The 22,854-nt window shown below is 43.7% G+C and overlaps 1 protein-coding gene across 1 annotated transcript; it reads left to right on the forward strand.

The window, feature by feature from the left end:
• Nucleotides 1-18,905: 18,905 nt before the first annotated feature.
• LOC120993767 lies at nucleotides 18,906-22,824 on the forward strand. The gene is made up of 3 exons (XM_040422239.1): nucleotides 18,906-20,442; nucleotides 22,038-22,682; nucleotides 22,778-22,824. Exons 1-3 carry the CDS (start codon nucleotides 18,906-18,908, stop codon nucleotides 22,822-22,824), a joined length of 2,229 nt encoding a protein of 742 aa, XP_040278173.1.
• Nucleotides 22,825-22,854: the final 30 nt, after the last annotated feature.

Genomic DNA, 22,854 nt, shown 5'->3' on the forward strand with positions numbered 1-22,854 from the left:
ACAGATCCCCAGCTTAACCGCCTCACGTCCGCCCATAGGATATAAACGTCCTATGGGTGGACGTCTATTTCTGACAGCACGTTTTAAAACGTCCTGTCAGAAATAGCAGCTGCACGCTAATCGTGCAGCTGCTGATCGGGTTGCCCGCTGTCAGTGACAGCAGGGCAACCCTAAGACAAGGCAGGGACAGTGCCCAGGTGTCCCTGCCTTCACGATCGCTGCAGACACAGCGCTCACCGAGCGCTGTGTCTGCAGAGAAGGAAGCGCTGTGCGCTTCCTGTTCCGGCCCGGCGGTCATGTGACCGCCGTGACCGGAGTGTGCAGGGGCTGTGTGAGGTCTCTCAGAGACCTCGATCAGCCCTGCTGTGAGGCTGTACAGCGCTGGATTGCTGCTGTACAGCCTCTCTAGGGGTGCATTTGTCCTGTAACTGGGGCTACTATGTCAGCCCCAGTTACAGGAGAAATCAACTGTGAAAAAAAAAAGAAAAAGTGAAGTAAATGTCCCCCAGAGGTCTTGTATGACCTTATGGGGGACGAAAAGTGTAAAAAAAAATAAAAAAAATAAAGGGTTGAAAAAATAAAATAAAATAAAGTTTCACATGTAAAAAAAAAAAAAGTTCCCAAGTTAGGAATAAAAAAAAAAAAATTAAAATAGAAAAAATAAAGTAAAATAGACATATTTAGTATTGCCGCGTCCGTAAAAACCAGCTCTATAAAAATATCACATGACCTAACCCCTCGGATGAACACCGTAAAAAATAAATAAAAAAAACTGTGTCAAAACAAGCAATTTTTGTCACCTTGCATCACAAAAGGTGCAACACCAAGTGATCAAAAACGCGTATGTCCCACAAAATGGTACCAATAAAACCGTCACCTCATCCCGCAAAAAATGAGCCCCTACATAAGAAAATCTCTCAAAAAATAAAAAAACTATAGCTCTTAGAACATGGAGACACTAAAACATAATTTTTTTGGTTTCAAAAATGCTATTATTGTGTTAAAGTGAAACAAATAAAAAAAAGTATACATATTAGGTATTGCCGCGTCCGTAAAAACCAGCTCTATAAAAATATCACATGACCTAACCCCTCGGGTGAACACCGTAAAAAAAAAAAAAAAAAAACTGTGTCAAAACAAGCAATTTTTGTCACCTTGCATCACAAAAGGTGCAACACCAAGTGATCAAAAACGCGTATGTCCCACAAAATGGTACCAATAAAACCGTCACCTCATCCCGCAAAAAATGAGCCCCTACATAAGAAAATCTCTCAAAAAATAAAAAAACTATAGCTCTCAGAACATGGACACATTAAAACATAATTTTTTGGTTTCAAAAATGCTATTATTGTGTAAAACTTTAATAAATGAGAAAAAGTATACATATTAGGTATCGCTACGTCCGTAACAATCTGCTCTATAAAAATGTCACTTGACTGAACCCCTAAGGTGAACGCTGTAAAAATAAATAAATAGAAACTGTGCTAAAACAACCAATTTTTTGGTCACCTTGCCCCATAAAGTGTTATATTGAATGATCAAAAAATCATATGTACCCAAAAATAGTACTAATAAAACTGGCACCTTATCCCCTAGTTTCCAAAATGGGGTCACTTCTTGGGAGTTTCTACTGTAAGGGTGCATCAGGGGGCTTCAAATGGGACATGGCATCTAAAAACCATGTGGAGTTCCTTTCCTTCTGCGCCCTGCCGTGTGCCCATACAGCAGTTTACGACCACATGTGGGGTGTTTCTGTAAACCGCAGAATCTGGGTAATAAATATTGAGTTTTGTTTGGCTGTTAACCATCGATGTGTTAGAGAAAAAAATTGATTAAAATGGAAAATCTGCCAAAAAAGTGAAATTTAAAAATTTGATCTCCATTTTCCTTTAATTCTTGTGGAACGCCTAAAGGGTTAACAAAGTTTGTAAAATCGGTTTTGAATACCTTGAGGGGTGTAGTTTCTACAATGGGGTCATTTATGGGGGTATCCACTATGTAGGCCCCACAAAGTGACTTCAGACCTGAACTGGTCCTTATAAAGTGGGTTTTGGCAATTTTCTTAAAAATTTGAAGAATTGCTTCTAAACTTCTAAGCCTTCTAACGTCCTAAAAAAATAAAATGACATTTCCAAAATGATGCCAACATAAAGTAGACATATGGGGAATGTTAAATAATAAATATTTTATGAGGTATCACTTTCTGTTTTAAAAGCAGAGAAATTGAAATTTAGAAAATTGCGATTTTTTTTACATTTTTGGGTAAATTTGGGATTTTTTCATAAATAAAGGTGAAATATTTTGACTCAAATTTATGACTATCATGAAGTACAATGTGTCACGAGAAAACAATCTCTGAATGACTTGGATAAATAAAGGCGTTCCAAAGTTATTACCACATAAAGTGAGATATGTCCGTTTTGCAAAATTTGGCCTGGTCAGGAAGGGGGCAAAGGGCCCAGATGGGAAGTGGTTAAATACAGGGTAGAATTTCTAGATATCCTAAGAAGGGGCTTGGAGTGTAATCATATTAGTCAAAAGCAATTCAGCTATTTAAATGTCGAATTTACAGTTACACCCATAATGCATGCCCTTCCGAAAATCCACAAGGGCCAATTCCCCCCTCCTCTACGTCCCATAGTCAGTGGAATTGGATCCCTAACAGAAAGGCTAGGGGAGTGGCTAGACTGCAATTTGCAGCCCTTGGTTAAAAGAATTCCAGGGTACATTAAAGACACTACTTCAATTCTACAATCTTTTTATGATATGACCTGGGACGAAAATTATAGATGGCTGTCTATTGATGTGGTGTCGCTTTACCCATCAATACCACATCATGTGGCAATGCTAGCACTGGAATTTCACCTGCACAAATATAGTAATTTTCTGAGGATCTTATAGATTACATCTAGGGATGAGCGAACCCGAACTGTATAGTTCGGGTTCGTACCGAATTTTGGGGTGTCCGTGACACGGACCCGAACCCGAACATTTTCGTAAAAGTCCGGGTTCGGGTTCGGTGTTCGGTGCTTTCTTGGCGCTTTTTGAAAGGCTGCAAAGCAGCCAATCAACAAGTGTCATACTACTTGGCCCAAGAGGCCATCACAGCCATGCCTACTATTGGCATGGCTGTGATTGGCCAGTGCACCATGTGACCCAGCCTCTATTTAAGCTGGAGTTACGTAGCGCCGCACGTCACTCTGCTATGATCAGTATAGGGAGAGGTTGCAGCTGCGACGTTAGGGCGAGATTAGGCAGATTAACTCCTCCAAAAGACTTCATTCTGTGATCGATCTGCAGCTGTGGATCATTGAAGTGCTATTATTGACTTGCTCACTTTTTTGAGGCTGCCCAGAGCGTTTTTAGATCACTTTTTTTCTGGGGTGATCGGCGGCCATTTTGTGACTTGTGGTGCGCCAGCACGAGCTATCACCAAGTGTATTTAACCATCGATAGTGTGGTTATTTTGTGCTATATCCTACATCAGCTGCAGGCTGAGCCTGTGTCTCCGAAGTGCATTTAACCATCAACAGTCTGGTTATTTTTTGGCCATATACTACATCAGCTGCAGGCTGAGCCTGTGTCACCCAAGTGCATTTAACCATCAACAGTGTGGTTATTTTTTGGCCATATATTACATCAGGGGCAAGTTGAGCCTGTCGCCCAGCGCCTAAAAAATAGACCTGACATTTCTATGCAACCAAATCTGCACAGTTTTAGCTGGTCAAGTTATTTGTAGTGACCGTAAAAGCACACTTTTTGTTCTGGGTTGAAAAAGCATTCCCAAATTTGCCATTCTGAAAATAACTAGTTTGTGGTATTTGAGGCCTACTTGAAATCTATCCCAAAAAGAAAATCTTACATTGAAGGTATTGATAGTGTCATTCAGAAAAACCTAAGACACACGCTAGCATGCTGATAGAAGTGTCATTCTGTGATTAAACCTATAACTGTCACACAGCGCAAAAAAAAACAGGTCTCACATCTCTATTCAACCAAATCTGCACAGTTTTAGCTGGTCAAGTTATTTGTAGTGACCGTAAAAGCAGACTTTTTGTTCTGGGTTGAAAAAGCATTCCCAAATTTGCCATTCTCAAAATAACTAGTTTGTGGTATTTGAGGCCTACTTGAAATCTATCCCAAAAAGAAAATCTTACATTGAAGGTATTGATAGTGTCATTCAGAAAAACCTAAGACACACGCTAGCGTGCTGATAGAAGTGTCATTCTGTGATTAAACCTATAACTGTCACACAGCGCAAAAAAAAACAGGTCTCACATCTCTATTCAACCAAATCTGCACAGTTTTAGCTGGTCAAGTTATTTGTAGTGACCGTAAAAGCAGACTTTTTGTTCTGGGTTGAAAAAGCATTCCCAAATTTGCCATTCTCAAAATTTGTGGTTTCTGCTGTATCAGGCCTACTTTTAATCTATCCGTAAAAGGGTATATTAGATTCAAGGTGCTGATAGGGTCAGTCTCAAAAACTTAACACACACGCTACAGTGCAGATCCAAGTCTAATTCTGTGATTAAACGTATACCTGTCACCCAGCGCCTAAAAAATAGGCCTCACATTTATATTCAGCTAAATCTGTCATTACTGGTGTGCCTGTATTAGTGTAATACGGTACCTAAATAGATAGCCAGATAGTGTTAGGTCAATACATTGGCCCGAATAATATTTTTCTTATTGTGGTGAACGGTAACAATGAGGAAAACATCTAGTAAGGGACGCGGACGTGGACATGGTCGTGGTGGTGTTAGTGGACCCTCTGGTGCTGGGAGAGGACGTGGCCGTTCTGCCACAGCCACACGTCCTAGTGTACCAACTACCTCAGGTCCCAGTAGCCGCCATAATTTACAGCCATATTTGGTGGGGCCCAATGCCGTTCTAAGGATGGTAAGGCCTGAGCAGGTACAGGCATTAGTCAATTGGGTGGCCGACAGTGCATCCAGCACGTTCACATTATCTCCCACCCAGTCTTCTGCAGAAAGCGCACAGATGGCGCATGAAAACCAAGCCCATCAGTCTGTCACATCACCCCCATGCATATCAGGGAAACTGTTTGAGCCTCAAGTTATGCAGCAGTCTCTTATGCTGTTTGAAGACTCTGCTGCCAGGGTTTCCCAAGGGCATCCACCTAGCCCTTCCCCAGGGGTGGAAGAGATAGAATGCACTAACGCACAACCACTTATGTTTCCTGATGATGAGGACATGGGAATACCACCTCAGCACGTCTCTGATGATGACGAAACACAGGTGCCAACTGCTGCGTCTTTCTGCAGTGTGCAGACTGAACAGGAGGTCAGGGATCAAGACTGGGTGGAAGACGATGCAGGGGACGATGAGGTCCTAGACCCCACATGGAATGAAGGTCGTGCCACTGACTTTCACAGTTCAGAGGAAGAGGCAGTGGTGAGACCGAGCCAACAGCGTAGCAAAAGAGGGAGCAGTGGGCAAAATGAGAACACCCGCCGCCAAGAGACTCCGCCTGCTACTGACCGCCGCCATCTGGGACCGAGCACCCCAAAGGCAGCTTCAAGGAGTTCCCTGGCATGGCACTTCTTCAAACAATGTGCTGACGACAAGACCCGAGTGGTTTGCACGCTGTGCCATCAGAGCCTGAAGCGAGGCATTAACGTTCTGGACCTTAGCACAACCTGCATGACCAGGCACCTGCATGCAAAGCATGAACTGCAGTGGAGTAAACACCTTAAAAACAAGGAAGTCACTCAGGCTCCCCCTGCTACCTCTTCTGCTGCTGCCGCCGCCTCGGCCTCTTCCTCCGCCTCTGGAGGAACGTTGGCACCTGCCGCCCAGCAAACATGGGATGTACCACCAACACCACCACCTGCGTCACCAAGCATCTCAACCATGTCACACGGCAGCGTTCAGCTCTCCATCTCACAAACATTTGAGAGAAAGCATAAAATTCCCACCTAGCCACCCTCGATCCCTGGCCCTGAATGCCAGCATTTCTAAACTACTGGCCTATGAAATGCTGTCATTTAGGCTGGTGGACACAGACAGCTTCAAACAGCTCATGTCGCTTGCTGTCCCACAGTATGTTGTTCCCAGCCGGCCCTACTTCTCCAAGAGAGCCGTGCCTTCCCTGCACAACCAAGTATCCGATAAAATCAAGTGTGCACTGCGCAACGCCATCTGTGGCAAGGTCCACCTAACCACAGATACATGGACCAGTAAGCACGGCCAGGAACGCTATATCTCTCTAACTGCACACTTGGTAAATGTAGTGGCGGCTGGGCCCCAGGCGAAGAGCAGTTTGGCGCACGTCCTTCCGCCTCCTCTTCTTCCACCTGCACATCCAGTCAGCCACACACCTTCACCACCAACTTCAGCACAGCCCGGGGTAAACGTCAGCAGGCCGTTCTGAAACTCATATGTTTGGGGGACAGGCCCCACACCGCACAGGAGTTGTGGCGGGGTATAGAACAACAGACCGACGAGTGGTTGCTGCCGGTGAGCCTCAAGCCTGGCCTGGTGGTGTGCGATAATGGGCGAAATCTCGTTGCAGCTCTGGGACTAGCCGGTTTGACGCACATCCCTTGCCTGGCGCATGTGCTGAATTTGGTGGTGCAGAAGTTCATTCACAACTACCCCGACATGTCAGAGCTGCTGCATAAAGTGCGGGCCGTCTGTTCGCGCTTCTGGCGTTCACACCCTGCCGCTGCTCGCCTGTCTGCGCTACAGCGTAACTTCTGCCTTCCCGCTCACCGCCTCATATGCGACGTGCCCACCAGGTGGAACTCCACCTTGCACATGCTGGACAGACTGTGCGAGCAGCAGCAGGCCATAGTTGAGTTTCAGCTGCAGCACGCACGGGTCAGTCGCACTGCGGATCAGCCCCACTTCACCACCAATGACTGGGCCTCCATGCGAGACCTGTGTGCCCTGTTGCGCTGTTTCGAGTACTCCACCAACATGGCCAGTGGCGATGACGCCGTTATCAGCGTTACAATACCACTTCTATGTCTCCTTGAGAAAACACCTGGGGGCGATGATGGAAGAGGAGGTGGCCCAGGAGGAAGAGGAGGAAGAGGGGTCATTTTTAGCACTTTCAGGCCAGTCTCTTCGAAGTGACTCAGAGGGAGGTTTTTTGCAACACCAGAGGCCAGGTACAAATGTGACAGGGCCCACTACTGGAGGACGAGGAGGACGAGGATGAGGAGGAGGTGGAGGAGGATGAGGATGAAGCATGTTCACAGCGGGGTGGCACCCAAAGCAGCTCGGGCCCATCACTGGTGCGTGGCTGGGGGGAAACACAGGACGATGACGTTACGCCTCCCACAGAGGACAGCTTGTCCTTACCTCTGGGCAGCCTGGCACACATGAGCGACTACATGCTGCAGTGCCTGCGCAACGACAGCAGAGGTGCCCACATTTTAACGTGTGCGGACTACTGGGTTGCCACCCTGCTGGATCTCCGGTACAAAGACAATGTGCCCACCTTACTTCCTACACTGGAGCGTGATAGGAAGATGCGCGAGTACAAGCGCACGTTGGTAGACGCGCTACTGAGAGCATTCCCAAATGTCACAGGGGAACCAGTGGAAGCCCAAGGCGAAGGCAGAGGAGGAGTAAGAGGTCGCCAACACAGCTGTGTCACGGCCAGCTCCTCTGAGGGCAGGGTTAGCATGGCAGAGATGTGGAAAAGTTTTGTCACCACGCCACAGCTAACTGCACCACCACCTGATACGGAACGTGTTAGCAGGAGGCAACATTTCACTAACATGGTGGAACAGTACCTGTGCACACCCCTCCACGTACTGACTGATGGTTCGGCCCCATTCAACTTCTGGGTCTCCAAATTGTCCACTTTGCCAGAGCTAGCCTTTTATGCCTTGGAGGTGCTGGCCTGCCTGGCGGCCAGCGTTTTGTCTGAACGTGTATTCACCACGGCAGGGGGCGTCATTACAGACAAACGCAGCCGCTTGTCTACAGCCAATGTGGACAAGCTGACGTTCATAAAAATGAACCAGGCATGGATCCCACAGGACCTGTCCATCCCTTGTGCAGATTAGACATTAACTACCTCCCCTTAACAATATATTATTGTACTCCAGGGCACTTCCTCATTCAATCCTATTTTTATTTTCATTTTACCATTATATTGCGGGGCAACCCAAAGTTGAATGAACCTCTCCTCTGTCTGGGTGCCTGGGCCTAAATATGTGACAGTGGCCTGTTCCAGTGGTGGGTGACGTGAAGCCTGATTCTCTGCTATGACATGAAGACTGATTCTCTGCTGACATGAAGCCAGATTGAATATGCACAAAGAAAAGTCCAGCTCAACCCAATTATCCAAACACCTGCGTGCACGGAAAAGGCTGGTGAGCCTGTATATCTTTAGTATGAAGCACAACAAAATTGCTACACTTGTGGGTGGATGTCCTGTCTAAACTGTCTACTGCCTGAATAAAAGACGAAGATTTTAGCTACCAAAATCGTGAGTGCTGGAATTTTGTTGTGCTTCATACTAAAGATATACAGGCTCACCAGCCTTTTCCGTGCACGCAGGTGTTTGGATAATTAGGTTGAGCTGGACCTTTCTTTGTGCATATTCACACCGCTGGTGTAACTCGTGTCTCACCCATACACCTGATGATTAACAAGCTTTTTCGTATCAGGCAACACAGCACAATAGCTGTGAGGATATAAAACCCACGCAAAGTGTCACGCAACTTGTTTTACAATGGCCTTCTCCCAATTACCGGACCGAATTTCCAAAGCTGACCTAGTATTCTCTGAAAGTGATAGAAAAATTCAGGATGTTTATGATGTGAAAAATAAAATGTCCGAACTGGAGAAATTACTATCACAAGAAACAAGAGTATGGTGGGACCACACTACCTTGGTCAAATATCTACAAAAATCCATGATCCCCAGAAGACTCAGGATCAAGAAAATACCTACAACAATTTATTCAACTGACTTTACTCTGCAATGGAACCAAATCCTCTCAAACTGCTCACTCCAACTCATGTCACTCATAGAAAAATGTGAAAGTGATAAGCTGCTACAACTGCAGGATGAAATTGAACTTTGCAAATTGTCTTTAAAACCTTTTGATTCTGGTGCTGATTTTGAAAATCTACAAACAGAAATGCTGCATAATATACACCAGATGGAAGATTTTATTACAGATATCAAACATAAAAAATTTCAAAGAGATCTCTATGATTACAAACAAGACCAAGTCTATGAATGGGGCAGAAGGGAAAATATCTACTCGACCCCAAGATCTATCTTAAAAAACAAAAATAAAAATAAAACAAAGCAAAGCAACCGCAGTTATAAGCCAAAGTCTCAGAACAAATCACCTAGGGTGAGCTTCTCCTCTGAATTAGATACCGCTGATACCTCAGATGGCTCACAGGATTCATCAAAGAGTGTTCACCATGGCATGGACTATGGGGCAAAGCCCAAATTATCATATTATAAAAAATCCAAAATTATTACTTCGGAGAATAACAAAAAGGAAGACTCCGCAACAACTTCATCTTCAATAAACGAATGCGCCGGGCGGGACGCAAACATAAAAACGCCCCAAACCAGGTCAGCATGTCATCAACAGAGATAACTGACTGTGCACAATTAGATGTCATAAATTTATCTGCTGTAATCCTCTCCACTGAACAAATTGAAGTTTTGCAACTGGGCTTAAACTTTGTACCCTCTGTCAATTTTGATTTGTTTTCTACTATATTAGATATAAATAAATTTGTAAGACAATTGACAGTCACTAGACATTTCATGATATCAATGTGGATGAGCCCCTGCGGAATATCGATCAGACATGTTCTGAAAACAGGATTGAAAATGAATACCTTCATTTGTCTTTCCAAGAACAACTAACTTTAACATGTCTCACCGATCTCCGTGGGGAATCATTTGAATATGATGAACATGTTAGTGCCCAAAAATTCAGAACTACCAATCCAGGTTTCTATCCTACCATGTCCAGAACTACAAACATGGACACTTTTCAGGATATTATAGAAAAGGAGTTGAAACAGATGCACAATCACATCCAGGACGAGGGGGGATATGCCAACCTGTCTATGAAACATAAAAAAGCTATCAAGGAATTATCTGATAACGAACGCATAGTCATAAAAATGGCTGACAAAGGGGGCTCTGTCGTCGTCCTGGATTGTGACATGTACTGTGAACAAATGAATAAATTGCTCTCAGACTCTGCAGTGTATCAAAGGTTGGATACAGATCCCCAGCTTAAATACAGGGTAGAATTTCTAGATATCCTAAGAAGGGGCTTGGAGTGTAATCATATTAGTCAAAAGCAATTCAGCTATTTAAATGTCGAATTTACAGTTACACCCATAATGCATGCCCTTCCGAAAATCCACAAGGGCCAATTCCCCCCTCCTCTACGTCCCATAGTCAGTGGAATTGGATCCCTAACAGAAAGGCTAGGGGAGTGGCTAGACTGCAATTTGCAGCCCTTGGTTAAAAGAATTCCAGGGTACATTAAAGACACTACTTCAATTCTACAATCTTTTTATGATATGACCTGGGACGAAAATTATAGATGGCTGTCTATTGATGTGGTGTCGCTTTACCCATCAATACCACATCATGTGGCAATGCTAGCACTGGAATTTCACCTGCACAAATATAGTAATTTTCTGAGGATCTTATAGATTACATCTAGGGATGAGCGAACCCGAACTGTATAGTTCGGGTTCGTACCGAATTTTGGGGTGTCCGTGACACGGACCCGAACCCGAACATTTTCGTAAAAGTCCGGGTTCGGGTTCGGTGTTCGGTGCTTTCTTGGCGCTTTTTGAAAGGCTGCAAAGCAGCCAATCAACAAGTGTCATACTACTTGGCCCAAGAGGCCATCACAGCCATGCCTACTATTGGCATGGCTGTGATTGGCCAGTGCACCATGTGACCCAGCCTCTATTTAAGCTGGAGTTACGTAGCGCCGCACGTCACTCTGCTATGATCAGTATAGGGAGAGGTTGCAGCTGCGACGTTAGGGCGAGATTAGGCAGATTAACTCCTCCAAAAGACTTCATTCTGTGATCGATCTGCAGCTGTGGATCATTGAAGTGCTATTATTGACTTGCTCACTTTTTTGAGGCTGCCCAGAGCGTTTTTAGATCACTTTTTTTCTGGGGTGATCGGCGGCCATTTTGTGACTTGTGGTGCGCCAGCACGAGCTATCACCAAGTGTATTTAACCATCGATAGTGTGGTTATTTTGTGCTATATCCTACATCAGCTGCAGGCTGAGCCTGTGTCTCCGAAGTGCATTTAACCATCAACAGTCTGGTTATTTTTTGGCCATATACTACATCAGCTGCAGGCTGAGCCTGTGTCACCCAAGTGCATTTAACCATCAACAGTCTGATTATTTTTTGGCCATATACTACATCAGCTGCAGGCTGAGCCTGTGTCACCCAAGTGCATTTAACCATCAACAGTGTGGTTATTTTTTGGCCATATATTACATCAGGGGCAAGTTGAGCCTGTCGCCCAGCGCCTAAAAAATAGACCTGACATTTCTATGCAACCAAATCTGCACAGTTTTAGCTGGTCAAGTTATTTGTAGTGACCGTAAAAGCAGACTTTTTGTTCTGGGTTGAAAAAGCATTCCCAAATTTGCCATTCTCAAAATAACTAGTTTGTGGTATTTGAGGCCTACTTGAAATCTATCCCAAAAAGAAAATCTTACATTGAAGGTATTGATAGTGTCATTCAGAAAAACCTAAGACACACGCTAGCGTGCTGATAGAAGTGTAATTCTGTGATTAAACCTATAACTGTCACACAGCGCAAAAAAAAACAGGTCTCACATCTCTATTCAACCAAATCTGCACAGTTTTAGCTGGTCAAGTTATTTGTAGTGACCGTAAAAGCAGACTTTTTGTTCTGGGTTGAAAAAGCATTCCCAAATTTGCCATTCTCAAAATAACTAGTTTGTGGTATTTGAGGCCTACTTGAAATCTATTCCAAAAAGAAAATCTTACATTGAAGGTATTGATAGTGTCATTCAGAAAAACCTAAAACACACTAGCGTGCTGATAGAAGTGTCATTCTGTGATTAAACCTATAACTGTCACACAGCGCAAAAAAAAAACAGGTCTCACATCTCTATTCAACCAAATCTGCACAGTTTTAGCTGGTCAAGTTATTTGTAGTGACCGTAAAAGCAGACTTTTTGTTCTGGGTTGAAAAAGCATTCCCAAATTTGCCATTCTGAAAATAACTAGTTTGTGGTATTTGAGGCCTACTTGAAATCTATCCCAAAAAGAAAATCTTACATTGAAGGTATTGATAGTGTCATTCAGAAAAACCTAAGACACACGCTAGCGTGCTGATAGAAGTGTCATTCTGTGATTAAACCTATAACTGTCACACAGCGCAAAAAAAAACAGGTCTTACATCTCTATTCAACCAAATCTGCACAGCTTTAGCTGATCAAGTTATTTGTAGTGACCGTAAAAGCAGACTTTTTGTTCTGGGTTGAAAAAGCATTCCCAAATTTGCCATTCTCAAAATAACTAGTTTGTGGTATTTGAGGCCTACTTGAAATCTATCCCAAAAAGAAAATCTTACATTGAAGGTATTGATAGTGTCATTCAGAAAAACCTAAGACACACGCTAGCGTGCTGATAGAAGTGTCATTCTGTGATTAAACCTATAACTGTCACACAGCGCAAAAAAAAACAGGTCTCACATCTCTATTCAGCCAAATCTGCACAGTTTTAGCTGGTCGTTATTTGTAGTGACCGTAAAAGCAGATTTTTTGTTCTGGGTTGAAAAAGCATTCTCAAATTTGCCATTCTCAAAATAACTAGTTTGTGGTATTTGAGGCCTACTTGAAATCTATTCCAAAAAGAAAATCTTACATTGAAGGTATTGATAGTGTCATTCAGAAAAACCTAAGACACACGCTAGCGTGCTGATAGAAGTGTCATTCTGTGATTAAACCTATAACTGTCACACAGCGCAAAAAAAAACAGGTCTCACATCTCTATTCAACCAAATCTGCACAGTTTTAGCTGGTCAAGTTATTTGTAGTGACCGTAAAAGCAGACTTTTTGTTCTGGGTTGAAAAAGCATTCCCAATTTTGCCATTCTCAAAATAACTAGTTTGTGGTATTTGAGGCCTACTTGAAATCTATATCAAAAAGAAAATCTTACATTGAAGGTATTGATAGTGTCATTCAGAAAAACCTAAGACACACGCAAGCGTGCTGATAGAAGTGTCATTCTGTGATTAAACCTATAACTGTCACACAGCGCAAAAAAAAACAGGTCTCACATCTCTATTCAACCAAATCTGCACAGTTTTAGCTGGTCAAGTTATTTGTAGTGATCGTAAAAGCAGACTTTTTGTTCTGGGTTGAAAAAGCATTCCCAAATTTGCCATTCTCAAAATTGTGGTGAACGGGAACAATGAGGAAAACATCTAATAAGGGACGCGGACGTGGACATGGTCGTGGTGGTGTTAGTGGACCCTCTGGTGCTGGGAGAGGACGTGGCCGTTCTGCCACAGCCACACGTCCTAGTGAACCAACTACCTCAGGTCCCAGTAGCCAGCAGAATTTACAGCGATATTTGGTGGGGCCCAATGCCGTTCTAAGGATGGTAAGGCCTGAGCAGGTACAGGCATTAGTCAATTGGGTGGCCGACAGTGGATCCAGCACGTTCACATTATCTCCCACCCAGTCTTCTGCAGAAAGCGCACAGATGGCGCATGAAAACCAAGCCCATCGGTCTGTCACATCACCCCCATGCATATCAGGGAAACTGTCTGAGCCTCAAGTTATGCAGCAGTCTCTTATGCTGTTTGAAGACTCTGCTGCCAGGGTTTCCCAAGGGCATCCACCTAGCCCTTCCCCAGGGGTGGAAGAGATAGAATGCACTAACGCACAACCACTTATTTTTCCTGATGATGAGGACATAGGAATACCACCTCAGCACGTCTCTGATGATGACGAAACACAGGTGCCAACTGCTGCGTCCTTCTGCAGTGTGCAGACTGAACAGGAGGTCAGGGATCAAGACTGGGTGGAAGACGATGCAGGGGACGATGAGGTCCTAGACCCCACATGGAATGAAGGTCGTGCCACTGACTTTCACAGTTCGGAGGAAGAGGCAGTGGTGAGACAGAGCACCCCAAAGGCAGCTTCAAGTAGTTCCCTGGCATGGCACTTCTTCAAACAATGTGCTGACGACAAGACCCGAGTGGTTTGCACGCTGTGCCATCAGAGCCTGAAGCGAGGCATTAACGTTCTGAACCTTAGCACAACCTGCATGACCAGGCACCTGCATGCAAAGCATGAACTGCAGTGGAGTAAACACCTTAAAAACAAGGAAGTCACTCAGGCTCCCCCTGCTGCCTCTTCTGCTTCTGCCGCCGCCTCGGCCTCTTCCTCCGCCTCTGGAGGAACGTTGGCACCTGCCGCCCAGCAAACATGGGATGTACCACCAACACCACCACCTGCGTCACCAAGCATCTCAACCATGTCACACGGCAGCGTTCAGCTCTCCATCTCACAAACATTTGAGAGAAAGCGTAAATTCTCACCTAGACACCCTCGATCCCTGGCCCTGAATGCCAGCATTTCTAAACTACTGGCCTATGAAATGCTTTCATTTAGGCTGGTGGACACACACAGCTTCAAACAGCTCATGTCACTTGCTGTCCCACAGTATGTTGTTCCCAGCCGCCACTACTTCTCCAAGAGAGCCGTGCCTTCCCTGCACAAACAAGTGTCCGATAAAATCAAGTGTGCACTGCGCAACGCCATCTGTGGCAAGGTCCACCTAACCACAGATACGTGGACCAGTAAGCACGGCCAGGGACGCTATATCTCCCTAACTGCACACTGGGTAAATGTAGTGGCGGCTGGGCCCAAGGCGGAGAGCTATTTGGCGCACGTCCTTCCGCCGCCAAGAATCGCAGGGCAACATTCTTTGCCTCCTGTCTCCTCCTCCTCTTACTCAGCTTCCTCCTCCTCTTCTTCCACCTGCTCATCCAGTCAGCCACACACCTTCACCACCAACTTCAGCACAGCACGGGGTAAACGTCAGCAGACCATTCTGAAACTCATATGTTTGGGGGACAGGCCCCACACCGCACAGGAGTTGTGGCGGGGTATAGAACAACAGACCGACGAGTGGTTGCTGCCGGTGAGCCTCAAGCCCGGCCTGGTGGTGTGCTATAATGGGCGAAATCTCGTTGCAGCTCTGGGACTAGCCGGTTTGACGCACATCCCTTGCCTGGCGCATGTGCTGAATTTGGTGGTGCAGAACTTCATTCGCAACTACCCCGACATGTCAGAGCTGCTGCATAAAGTGCGGGCCGTCTGTTCGCGCTTCTGGCGTTCACACCCTGCCGCTGCTTGCCTGTCTGCGCTACAGCGTAACTTCGGCCTTCCCGCTCACCGCCTCATATGCAACGTGCCCACCAGGTGGAACTCCACCTTGCACATGCTGGACAGACTGTGCGAGCAGCAGCAGGCCATAGTGGAGTTTCAGCTGCAGCACGCACGGGTCAGTCGCACTGCGGATCAGACCCACTTCACCACCAATGACTGGGCCTCCATGAGAGACCTGTGTGCCCTGTTGCGCTGTTTCGAATACTCCACCAACATGGCCAGTGGCGATGACGCCGTTATCAGCGTTACAATACCGCTTCTATGTCTCCTTGAGAAAACACTTAGGGCGATGATGGAAGAGGAGGTGGCCCAGGAGGAAGAGGAGGAAGAGGGGTCATTTTTAGCACTTTCAGGCCAGTCTCTTCAAAGTGACTCAGAGGGAGGTTTTTTGCAACACCAGAGGCCAGGTACAAATGTGGCCAGACAGGGCCCACTACTGGAGGACGAGGAGGACGAGGATGAGGAGGAGGTGGAGGAGGATGAGGATGAAGCATGTTCACAGCGGGGTGGCACCCAAAGCAGCTCGGGCCCATCACTTGTGCGTGGCTGTGGGGAAACACAGGACGATGACGATACGCCTCCCACAGAGGATAGCTTGTCCTTACCTCTGGGCAGTGAAAGGGCCCCTGGTTTGTCTGTGGGTGAACCTCCGGCCGGGCAACCACTAAAGACCAATACACGTTGATAGGTTTAAAATGGTTGTAACTTTATTAGACATCGTGGACAATTTATAGATGTAAACCACAAGATTATCATATACCTCCCCTAAGCTTAATCCAATCAGGTAACGAATTTATTAATCTCACCTCTATACAACCTTAGTGAAAAAGTCATGATAATTTCCTAGAAACAAGATACATATGTGATGCATTTATAATTCTTGGAATTAAGATATCTAACCATAATCTTTGTTGACTTTAGCTTTGTTCAGATATTTCGCGGAATTATCTTCGTTTATTTTGTACCAACATATACCTGATAAAAAATGTCCTTCACTAATCTAAACCAGAGGTGAACGTCAAGATATAAAATGCTTATATACATAACCCGTATCAATGTAAAATCTATCTGTTTGCTAAAGCCTGCATATCTCTTTCTAGCCATGCGGTTTTTAGCTACCGACCTCTATTTCCTGTTAGCTGTGTTGCTAGACCTTGCTGTTATAAGAGTATAAAATATTTCCTTTAAAGAAGAACTCTGCATATTTAATACAAGCATATAAGGCTGAATTATTACATATATATGTGAACGTGTGTGGATATAGACATAATTTCCTTACAATCCCCTCTTTGATCATATGGAATTCCCATTCCATGTGATCACTCCTTATACCATACACCAATTCTCGGTATCTTTCTCAGGGTACTTCCCTTTTTAAGGGTGACATATTCACCTGATTCTTCTGGTGGTTTCTTATGCTTTATCAATTGAGAGGTTTTTCCCACTCCCCATATTGTGAACTTTATTAGACAATATATAAGGAGTAAAAATACCAAAGTCATTAAAATAACAATGCCTGCTTTTCTGAAAAAGTTGAAAATTCCGGAGAAAATACCTCCTGTCCAATCTCCTATCAAGTCAAAAGGGTTCCATGACCCAGGCATATTATGTAATTCCCCTTGTAATCTCTCCCTTTCCTCTTGATGACTGTTGATTATTTCATAGTAATCTGGTACCTCAATGTCCCTTGTCTCTTTGGTGAAGTTAGAGAAATAAATGCAACAGATTTGTTTGTTTTCTGTTTGATCACACAGTCCCGTGACTGCCATCATTAGTCTCTCCTGTCTCTGCCTAATCACTTCCTGTTCCATCCTTATTTTTCTCATTTCCTGCTGATGCATGAATTTGGTAAACAACAGTCAGAGGGAAAAGGAAACTGTTGGGTTTGTTCACACATGCATTCAGGGGAGCACATTTATCCAATGCTAGCAAAACCTGTGCGCCTTCCTTCCCTGATCGACATAACAGATCTAGAGACAGTACAAATCACAACAACTAACAAACCATTCTTAATACAAGGGTATTCCGAGTCTCCAAACTTTTGTGCATTTGGAACAGTGCATGATTATGCATTAATATGGAAAAATAGGGGGTATATCTCAGCAGACGGGAAGAAGGTAGCGAATCAGAAATACATAGATCACTTGCTACATGCAATTCAATTACCAGAAGCCATAAGTGTGATAAAAGTGAAAGGACACTCTGCAAAGGGAGATTATCAAGCTATGGGAAACAACCTAGCAGACAGAGCAGCAAAAATGGCAGCCAAGAGAGACACGAGAAGGGAAAGTAAGTTATTATTCATGACAGACTTTGAAAGTGAAAACTGGGAGTCAGTAGTATATCAACTTCAGAAACAGTCCACCAGTGAGGACATCAAGTACTGGAAATCTCAGGGACTGCAGACGACAGGTACAGGTATGTGGACAAAAGATCGGATATTGGGGGTTCCTACTGCATCAGCACCGCTCCTAATATCTTATCTTCATGGTCCAGGACATTTAGGAAAACAGTACATCTCAGAACATTACAAGTCACTGTTCTGTACACACCAATTGCAGAGATTGATAGACGATCTGGTCGACTCATGCATGACTTGTGCACAGAATAATGTTCAAGGAAAAGCACACGGAAGACATGGAAATCTACCACCACCTACAGGCCCTCTGCAAGATTTGCAGATAGATTACACACACATGCCAAAGCAACCCGGGAATATAAGATATCTGCTTGTCATAGTCTGTAGGTTCTCTGGATGGTGTGTAGCCATACCTACTTCAGGAGAAACAGCTGGAGTGACAGCTAGGGCATTGATAAATCAATGGATTTCGCTGTATGGACTCCCTCGGGTAATTCATTCAGATCAGGGACCTGCTTTCCAATCCAAACTAATACAAGAACTGACAAAGATTTTGGGTTTCCAGTGGAAACTCAACATAGTCTACCATCCCCAAAGTGCTGGAGTAGTAGAAAGAATGAACAGAACCATTAAGGATAGGTTAAAAAAGGCTACTTCAGGAACATTGAAAGATTGGCTGAAATTTCTACCCGCCATTCTCTACCAAATAAGAACGACACCAAATAAACAAACAGGGTTGTCGCCTTATGAAGTGTTATTCGGTCGACCCCCTAATACCCGTGAAGAATCGGATACTGACAGTAACATTTTTGCCTTACAGGAACAGTACGTGAAACACTTGGTAGGTATACTCTCTGAAAATTATGATAAGGTTGCTGTCACCTTTCCTCCTCTTTCCACAGATCCAACTCATCCGTTCTTGCCCGGAGACAAGGTTCTGGTGAAACAACTAGCTGCCCGCCACAAGACTGGTCCAATTTACCAAGGTCCATTTGAGGTTCTAAGAGTGGCTCGAACGGCTGTCCTTACTGACCAGAGTCCACAGTGGATACACGCCAGCCGGCTCAAAAAGACGCCAGAAGGAGTCCTCAAGAAATTCCCCGGACAAACATGAGTCTTCCGGACAAGATGCCTACAAAAGAAATGGCTTTGATCATACCCCCGAGCCTGCAAAGTAGATATGAGCGATGGCTAAGAGGCTACCCAAAACCACTTAGTCCAAAGGATCCAAAGACTATGCTGGACTTGTATGAGGAAGAATTTATGTTCAGGGAGTATACCAATGAACTAGAAACTGATGACTTAAAAGATCAGAACTTTCCTGAACCGTTTAGTAAGCAGATGATTCAGAGAATGAAACTGTCAGATGGTGGGAGACAATGGATAAACCCTTTCTTCTTCCGAAGGGTATTGACATGGGGTGACAGGAGCAGGGTTGTCAAGGAAAAACCCCCTAAAAGAGAACTCCCCAGGCCACCCCAGTCTCCTTGTTCTACAACATCTTTTCTTGAAGAAACAGAGGAAAGAGAAACTCATACTGTTGATATAGACACTGAAGCAAAAACAAGTCGCAGGATCGGGATTATTAAGTGTCCATTACCCCTGTTGAACTTTTTGGCAATTATATGTACCCTCGCAATTCTTTATAGTCTAGTAGTGATAACTGTGAAAGTAGTTATGACAGACACACCGATACAAGTGAATGAAACCTTACATGAGAGAACAAAAAGATCTATATCTATATTTAATAGGCCCAATTACAAAAAAGAGAAAATCACCTGTTGTACTAAAAGAGGAAATAAATTGTCACAATCAATGTTAGATAGAGTTACAGGTTGGCATGAGCAGAAGAAAGAAGGGGTATGTAAACTAGACGCTATAATCCTAATTATCAGGGCGTCCCCAAAGAATAGTTCCCTATGTCTATCACCCAATCCAAGTGACAAAGCCACTAGGAGGAAAATACAGGAATTAAAGGGACAAGGAACTCAGAAGAGAAGTCTCCTCTCCGAGACAACCTTCAAAATAGATAACGTAGAATCATTAAACTGGCCAGACCCAAGTAATGTGCCACATCATTTCCTGCTGATGCATGAATTTGGTAAACAACAGTCAGAGGGAAAAGGAAACTGTTGGGTTTGTTCACACATGCATTCAGGGGAGCACATTTATCCAATGCTAGCAAAACCTGTGCGCCTTCCTTCCCTGATCGACATAACAGATCTAGAGACAGTACAAATCACAACAACTAACAAACCATTCTTAATACAAGGGTATTCCGAGTCTCCAAACTTTTGTTTTTTAAATGGTCATTATTATTCTAGGGATGTGAAATATTTTGCTAATGCTAAATTCTGTGCAAATACAGACGTTAACTTCACACTATTGGACATAGAAAGCTATATTACAAATCAAACAGTAGACATAAAAGGGCTCAATACAGTCGCCATTGCCGATGCCGATGAAAGAATAGAAAGAATGTTTCAGTACAATCTTACAGAATGTCCATCCTATAAGCCCCAGGTCAATCAAGGCCCATTAACTTCTTGGTTGAAGCAAATAAACAAAACGGACATTAAGTATGGAAGTACTGACCCTATTAACATAGTTCAGTGGATGTGTTTAATGGGGCTAAGAAGTGGGCAAAATACCTTCAGTGATATTCCAGCACCTCGTCTACCAAAGGGCTGGATAGTGTGTTGTGGGTTATGGTGCCATACTACAATCCCTTTTCCTAAAGATACTAGTTCAAGAGGTTGGTGCACTATGGTCCAACTCTTCCCATACATGAGTGCTCAATCAGGAAAAGAAGTACGGATGGGACCAGCCCATGGGGTGCTCATGTTCCATAACACACACAGGAAAAAGAGGGCACTGACGAGCACATGGGAAAAGTTTTACATGAGCATCTTAGGTCCAACAGGAACTGCAATGGCCCTAGTAAGAGTAGATGCCTTCCAGGAATTAGTCGAGAACTGGGTTAATATCACCACAAAAGACCTGGGGATGATAAATGAGGAAATGAGAAAAATAAGGATGGAACAGGAAGTGATTAGGCAGAGACAGGAGAGACTAATGATGGCAGTCACGGGACTGTGTGATCAAACAGAAAACAAACAAATCTGTTGCATTTATTTCTCTAACTTCACCAAAGAGACAAGGGACATTGAGGTACCAGATTACTATGAAATAATCAACAGTCATCAAGAGGAAAGGGAGAGATTACAAGGGGAATTACATAATATGCCTGGGTCATGGAACCCTTTTGACTTGATAGGAGATTGGACAGGAGGTATTTTCTCCGGAATTTTCAACTTTTTCAGAAAAGCAGGCATTGTTATTTTAATGACTTTGGTATTTTTACTCCTTATATATTGTCTAATAAAGTTCACAATATGGGGAGTGGGAAAAACCTCTCAATTGATAAAGCATAAGAAACCACCAGAAGAATCAGGTGAATATGTCACCCTTAAAAAGGGAAGTACCCTGAGAAAGATACCGAGAATTGGTGTATGGTATAAGGAGTGATCACATGGAATGGGAATTCCATATGATCAAAGAGGGGATTGTAAGGAAATTATGTCTATATCCACACACGTTCACATATATATGTAATAATTCAGCCTTATATGCTTGTATTAAATATGCAGAGTTCTTCTTTAAAGGAAATATTTTATACTCTTATAACAGCAAGGTCTAGCAACACAGCTAACAGGAAATAGAGGTCGGTAGCTAAAAACCGCATGGCTAGAAAGAGATATGCAGGCTTTAGCAAACAGATAGATTTTACATTGATACGGGTTATGTATATAAGCATTTTATATCTTGACGTTCACCTCTGGTTTAGATTAGTGAAGGACATTTTTTATCAGGTATATGTTGGTACAAAATAAACGAAGATAATTCCGCGAAATATCTGAACAAAGCTAAAGTCAACAAAGATTATGGTTAGATATCTTAATTCCAAGAATTATAAATGCATCACATATGTATCTTGTTTCTAGGAAATTATCATGACTTTTTCACTAAGGTTGTATAGAGGTGAGATTAATAAATTCGTTACCTGATTGGATTAAGCTTAGGGGAGGTATATGATAATCTTGTGGTTTACATCTATAAATTGTCCACGATGTCTAATAAAGTGACAACCATTTTAAACCTATCAACGTGTATTGGTCTTTAGTGGTTGCCCGGCCGGAGGTTCACCCACAGACAAACCAGGGGCCCTTTCAATTGGGCAAAATACCTTCAGTGATATTCCAGCACCTCGTCTACCAAAGGGCTGGATAGTGTGTTGTGGGTTATGGTGCCATACTACAATCCCTTTTCCTAAAGATACTAGTTCAAGAGGTTGGTGCACTATGGTCCAACTCTTCCCATACATGAGTGCTCAATCAGGAAAAGAAGTACGGATGGGACCAGCCCATGGGGTGCTCATGTTCCATAACACACACAGGAAAAAGAGGGCACTGACGAGCACATGGGAAAAGTTTTACATGAGCATCTTAGGTCCAACAGGAACTGCAATGGCCCTAGTAAGAGTAGATGCCTTCCAGGAATTAGTCGAGAACTGGGTTAATATCACCACAAAAGACCTGGGGATGATAAATGAGGAAATGAGAAAAATAAGGATGGAACAGGAAGTGATTAGGCAGAGACAGGAGAGACTAATGATGGCAGTCACGGGACTGTGTGATCAAACAGAAAACAAACAAATCTGTTGCATTTATTTCTCTAACTTCACCAAAGAGACAAGGGACATTGAGGTACCAGATTACTATGAAATAATCAACAGTCATCAAGAGGAAAGGGAGAGATTACAAGGGGAATTACATAATATGCCTGGGTCATGGAACCCTTTTGACTTGATAGGAGATTGGACAGGAGGTATTTTCTCCGGAATTTTCAACTTTTTCAGAAAAGCAGGCATTGTTATTTTAATGACTTTGGTATTTTTACTCCTTATATATTGTCTAATAAAGTTCACAATATGGGGAGTGGGAAAAACCTCTCAATTGATAAAGCATAAGAAACCACCAGAAGAATCAGGTGAATATGT

The sequence above is a fragment of the Bufo bufo genome, chromosome 3 (genome assembly GCF_905171765.1).
Source record: "Bufo bufo chromosome 3, aBufBuf1.1, whole genome shotgun sequence".
Classification (NCBI taxonomy): Eukaryota; Metazoa; Chordata; class Amphibia; order Anura; family Bufonidae; genus Bufo; species Bufo bufo.

Coding starts and splice junctions, on each gene's coding strand:
- LOC120993767 (XM_040422239.1), top strand. CDS start 18,906: ATGAGTCTTCCGGACAAGATGCCTACAAAAGAAATGGCTTTGATCATA. Junction 20,443..22,037: donor GGGGCTAAGAAGTGGGCAAA/ATACCTTCAGTG, acceptor CAATTGGGCAAA/ATACCTTCAGTGATATTCCA. Junction 22,683..22,777: donor GATAGGAGATTGGACAGGAG/GTATTTTCTCCG, acceptor TGTCTAATAAAG/TTCACAATATGGGGAGTGGG.